Here is a 6,000-nt window from a genome sequence, read left to right on the forward strand (position 1 = left end):
TCACGGAGTCAGGTCCTCGAGGATCCACCCAAGGGTAATTTAAAGGAAACTGAACGGCGGGTACTAGAAAAAAGAAAATGGATTTAATTAAAAACCAAACATGATTTAATTTGACGTCTCAAAAAATCGGAAGCGCGATAGTCCGTAAATAAATTCGTCCCCGGGATTTCGCGAGCCCGTAAGCGGAAACCGCCCCTCGGATTCTTCAAAAATCCCGTCCGTATCCAATGACATTCGACTTTCGACCGAACGAGCGTGGGGGATCGAAAAGAGTGAAATAGAAAATATAAACGAGAGAAGAGAGACCGGTATCGATACCTCGCAATTGCAACGCGACGTTATTTCCATTACACCCGCGAGTCGTTCCGCGCTCGGTCGATTCCTCGTTTTCTTTTTTTTCCTCCGCACGGAAAAATGGGGGAAAAGGGTGTAAAAAGAAATGAGAGAAAAAAAAATGAGAGGAGGAAAAAGAGCGAGAGAAAAAAATTGGAGACAGCGGCAAAAAGCGGGAAGAAGCGGGGGATAATCAATCGGGCCGCGGTTCCGCGTCGCGGCCCTCGTACATATCGCGACATAATTCCGCGTGAACGCGCCCCGACGCCAATTATTACGAGCAGTGGCTCGATAGCGTACGGTTTACGCGCGTCGCGAGGTGCAACCATGCCATCCGCCGTGTGTTCTATGTCCCAGGGATGCACCCGATGCCCCCGATGCATACAGAGGCGACGGACCGTGAACCGGCGATTCGAGGCCTCCAGCGAATGCATCTACTCGAATCGAGCGGGAGAACCGATCGGAGTGACCCGGCGCTACGGAACAACCGGTGATGCACCGATGCACCGATGCACCGTCACAGGCGCCGCAGGTGGCGGATAGCGTCTCGCGCCAAGTGCACGGGGACCGCTGAAAGCCGGCCTACTAGGTGAATGGAAATTTTTCCTCCCCTCCGTTCGGGTTCCTCCAGGTCGATCGAACCTCCTGACGCGGAATTCCGGGCCGCGTGTCCAACGCAACATAACCCGGGGGACGGGATTTTGCCTAGGAGTCGACCGTTCCGGAAGCCGAAGTCGATACCACGGTGGTTGAGCGATTAGCAGCGGCTTTGAACCCCGGCCAGCAACCCTTTCGGCCCCGATGCAATTACCAATGTTGCATTCATGCCCGGAATCACTGTACCGGCCAGCCCTTGTCGCCTGCACGCGGCCCGCCGCGAGCGTTTCTGCGGATCCGTCCGGCCAAAGGGATGTCGAAACGTTTACGCGAGTGCACCGAGCTGGGAGTGCAGGTCGCCGGACTTGCACTCCGAGGGAGTTGGGAATGCGCTTTGCGGTCCAAGTTGGTCCGAAGACGCGGCTCCGACCCCTAAGGATAATTCGACGAGGGGGTGAACTCGCTTAAAAAAAAAAAAAAAAGGAAATAAGTACGAGTGCACCTCGAGGATGCGCCTGGTAAGCATATCGGATCGCAATTTCCACGCTTCCCGTAATAAATTAACCACAACCCCGGTCGATGAAAAAACACCCCCGCGCGATGCGTCTCGGTGGTCGAAACGTCGCGGCACGCGTCGGCCCCGTCGCGGATCGGCCGGAATGCGTCCAAAATTCGGCGGTATCCCTCAAAGGGCTCGATCGATCCGGCTCGATCGGCTGTCTCGCGTTATCGTTGCACCCGGCGGCCGCGGAAATAATCGTCAAACATTTCCCCAATTACGCGGGGAATAATTACCGCCGCGGAGGGTTTAACCCCGATCCCCCCGGCACGGAAAATCCGAATTCCCGAAGTTCATTTTAAACATCCAACCACCGGGCCGGTCAATCGCGATAACAATTTATTGCTCTACTCGGGGATATTTCTTTTTTTCTCGAAAAATCACCGGATGCGAAAAAAAAAAATAGATCCGTCGGAGTCGCGGATATTTGTCGCCGAGCGGATAACCGGCGGGTATTTCGCGCGCAACTCCCGTGTAACTCGCGATGCAACTCCCGTGTAATTCGCGTGCAACTCCCGTGCAACTCCCGTGGAACTCTTCCTTGGCCTCCTCCGTAACCCGCGGCCGGTTTTCCTCGGATGCGGCTCATTACACGCGGTCGTTTGCGCCCGACTTCCCGCTCCCCCCCCTCTAGGCCGGCAAAGTATTAAATTCCCAGCGCGGCGGGGATGAACTTGCACGTCGGGAGCAAACAGCTTTTGACCTCGAGCTTGCACGCGCCAAGCCGTGTCACCGCGACCGAGTCGCCGCCAAGGGGTAACGGGGGGGAACACGAGAAACCCCGAGAACCGTTCGCTGCGTGAACTAATTAAGCGACATTTAAGCACGCCGAAAGCCCGAGACCGTGTCGCGCCCGAGAGGGATAGAGCGATAGGGAGATAGAGAGGGAGGGAGAGAGACCTCGATTCATGCAAATTCAACGACTCGCCGAGCCGGAGCGCGCCCTCGGATTCCTTTCAGAGGAGCCATCCCGAATGCCGAATGCCGGGCTCGAGGTCGACCTCGACTTCCACGCCGGGACCGTCCTCGACCGCCAAAAGATCAGACGGACCGACCGGGATTTTCCCTACCAGGGGAGAAAAGGCAGCAAATGATACCTTTACCGCCTACCACTGGCCGACGCGTCGGGAAATCCAGAATTCTAGAAATTCCGAAAATTCGCGGAGTCGCGGGGGCGCGTCGAGCTAGACTCTCGAGGAACCGATACCGTATCGCAAAGCGCGAGGACAGCCATCCAGGTGTCGGGAGGAAAATTCGAAATCGAGTTTGACGCCCGACGCAACTTCGTCTTCGCCAAAGTTTCGAGAGATGCGCTTCCCCCCCGAGTGTCGACCGAGGACAAGCCGTCACCCCTGGGGCCCGGTCTGTCGCCACCCCTAGGCGAGGTACTTCCGGTAAGGAAATACGACGTGATAGGGCCGCGATGTAAAGAGCCGAGACGGAGGTGGCCCGAAACGTGAGAGGCTCCAATTTTCACGGAGACCCTCGCGAAGGACCCGATCCTGGGGAAGGACCCCCGTGAGTCACGTGACGACCCGACGTCCTTCGGCGAGGAATTAGCGAGGATGTTTTAGCGACAGACTTTGCCCCCGCCTCCAGGAGTTCGCCAAAAGGAGGGACTCCACCAGGTGTCGAGTCGCCCGGCGAAAAGAACTGGGAGAAAAATTGCGTAGAGAAAAAAAAAATGAGAGGGAGAGGGAAAGGAAAAAATTGAGAAAAATATAATTTCACCGGGCGTGGATTTATCATTCGCCCGGGAAGGATAACGAAACGAGGGGAAAGGAAGGGGCGCGGAGGAAAAAAAAAAAGAAAGAGGAGATCCGAGATAAAAGTAACCCCTTCTGGGCTCCCTCCTGGAGGAGACCCCCCGCGTCGACGGCGGGGTCGGGTCGCTGGATTCCGCAAGGTTGGCACGTTGGGCACGTCGCGTTTCCACGGCGCCAAATGTCACGATTTTCCCGTCACGGGAGACAGCAATAAAGGAAAGCATGCCCTTAGCCCGCGCGGGAGGGAAAGGTCGCGAGGGGCAGAGAAAGGGGAGGAAAAAAAAAATGAAGAGAGGAAGGGAAAAGTAGGAGCCGAGGACGGTGGCGCGTCCCTCTCGCTCTTTCCCAACTTTCCCTCCGAGCTCGTAACGAGAGGGTTTTCCACCTCGCTCCAATCCCTAGGAAACCTCCTTCCTTCCTTAGCGGGTATCTGCCAATTTCTAGGAACTTATCGCGGGAGAATTCCCCTATCATCTGCCGAGACGCTTCCCAGGAGTAGGCGAATTTTTCACGGTCACCATGGCGCACCTGCATTTCCTAAGGGATGCACGGCATCAAGGATGCCCGGACTGCACGGATGCACTTTGCAGTCCGGCGCGTTATCGTTTAATTTTTCTCTACTCCCCGATAGCATCTCCATTCCGTCCGGGCGTCCCATGGTGTCCATGGGGCCCAAGGCTCCGAAGAAAGGGCCCCGTTGTCGTTTCGAGTCGACGATTGGCAGCGAGGCGAAAATCGTAAACCCCGCTCGCGGCGGATCCCGAGTCGCGATAAACACGAAACACTTTAAGCGCCCCTCCGGGAGTTGACTCAAGGGTTAAGGGCGCGTCACGTGCGGCGCGAGCCAAGGGAAACTCTCAACCGGGTCGAGGGACACCTCCCTTTCCGAAAATAACTTGCAAATAAACCCTACAAAAAAAAAAAAAAAAAAAAAAAAAAAAAACCAAACCACCCCTTGATCGCGTCGACCATTAAGAGTTCGCACGGAGCTCCAAAATGCATCCACCAGCGAGTTCGTCACATTGTCGCCATAACGTCGTACTCTGCCATTACACATAGTCTCCCAATTCCTGCAATCCCCCCAAGTTCCAAGACGCCGAAGACTTGAATCGCGGCAAGTCCTTTATCGACGTCGGCCCGAGTGCGCCTCGATACGGCAAATACGCAAGGAGGTACGTCCGGTGCACCTCTCGTAGCACCGCCAGGAGGTGCCCGAGGACTGTAATCTACATCGTAATGCCGGTAATTTGTCCCGTAGCTCATGTAACGTCGTCGGGGCCACTAATACGCGCGTTACCCCGCGGTGTACGAAACGCAGGAAGGAGGTGCCCCGGTTTAATATTCCCGGCGCATAGCCGAGCATACACGGTAATTCGATGAAATTCTCCCGAGCCCGGGATCGCCGTTTTTTCCCAATTTATTCCGACTTTTTGCCAAAGCTTTCCTCGATCGCGAGATCGAAGGTGATCTCGACTTTCCCGTGGGATTCAATAAGGATACGATGATAAGATGAATCCCACTGCCAGGGTGCATTTCCTTGCGGGGCATCTCGAGTAAATCCGCCGCGAGTGTCATTACCTTCCGGAAACCGCGGGGGAAGTGCCCCCGAAGATTGCGCACGGACATAAATAATATATCGGGAACGTGGATAAAGGCGGAATCGCGTCGATCCGAGGACGATCGCGTCGGTACTTTGAGGGCGACCGAGATGTCTCCTCGCGCCGCAGCGAGAGCATCCTCGGTGCATCGCGCTTCCTAGGACCCGGTTTAACGCGAAATCACTATCCGGGGCTGTATGGGGGAATCGGCAGCCGGCAGCTGCCGCCTACCGAAATAGTACCCGCGGGTAATAAAACGCGCCGCGGCACTTAGCTCGGCCTGACGGTCCTCCCGGAGGACGACCTCCAGGTTCCACGTACGAGACTTCGCGGGATTTCCACGGAATTCTCGGGAGATCCCAACATTTTCTCCACCCTCCCCCAGGATGAAAATTTTTCGCCGGTCGATCTCAAGGATCGTGATAAAAAGAAAAAAGAAAAAAAAAAAAATGTCCAAAAATCCAGGGAAATTGTTTCGGATTTTTCAGGACATGAAGTAGCAGGGTAGGTGCAGTTTATTCATAAAGTTACATGAAATGTGGTAAAATCTGTTCCGGTTCCAGGGATGTTTGAAGAATGTTCGCAAGGATGAGAACTCAACAAGTGACCACTAACCTGGCGGGCAGTTGCACTCGGAGACGAGGTCCCTCTTGATCCTCCGCGGCTCGTCGGCCTTGAGGGCGGCGTCGAGGAGGTGTTGGACCTCCTTGCGAAGCCTCTGGATGGCGAGGTCGTCCCGGTCGGCCCTCTCCTGGTAGCGGGCCTCGAGGGACGCCATCCTGGCCTCTAGGGCGGCCCCCCGGTACGCGAGCACCCCCGAGACGACGAGGCTGGCGACGCAGAAGGTGCAGAGGGCCCATCCGAGGGCGGCCCTGGCCGCGGGTTCCGGCCGCGCCCCCCGGAACTCGCCGGGCACCGGCTTGCCCCCGTCCCCGGGGGCCCAGCCCGCCCCCGCCGACTGCATCGCGCGGGCGGCCGACCCCTGCCGAGGGCACGCGAAGACGCGGCCGAGGTACCCACCGACGGCCGGCGCGCTCCTCGCTCACAGCTGCCGGCTAGCCAAGGACCCTACAGGCTGCAGGGCGGCGTCCAGGACGCGGGCATCGCGACTCACTCGCGGCCTCACCTCGAGGGCATCGCGGCGAAC

General features: G+C 56.9%; 1 protein-coding gene across 2 annotated transcripts in view; it reads right to left on the minus strand.

Moving 5' to 3' along the window:
- The window catches only part of LOC105701317 (collagen alpha chain CG42342), a 153,269-nt gene extending 147,576 nt beyond the window's left edge, over nt 1-5,693 (minus strand). For both annotated transcript variants that reach the window (XR_002762297.1, XM_012427971.2), the window contains exon 1: nt 5,469-5,693. Coding sequence is in view for 1 of the 2 variants with exons in the window: in XM_012427971.2 (XP_012283394.1) it covers nt 5,469-5,631 (163 nt within the window). In the remaining variant the exon portion in view is untranslated. The remainder of the gene's footprint in view (nt 1-5,468) is intronic.
- Between the last annotated feature and the right edge of the window lie 307 nt (nt 5,694-6,000).

Source organism: Orussus abietinus, unplaced genomic scaffold (assembly GCF_000612105.2).
Source record: "Orussus abietinus isolate OABI.00-Male unplaced genomic scaffold, Oabi_2.0 scaffold5, whole genome shotgun sequence".
NCBI lineage: Eukaryota > Metazoa > Arthropoda > Insecta > Hymenoptera > Orussidae > Orussus > Orussus abietinus.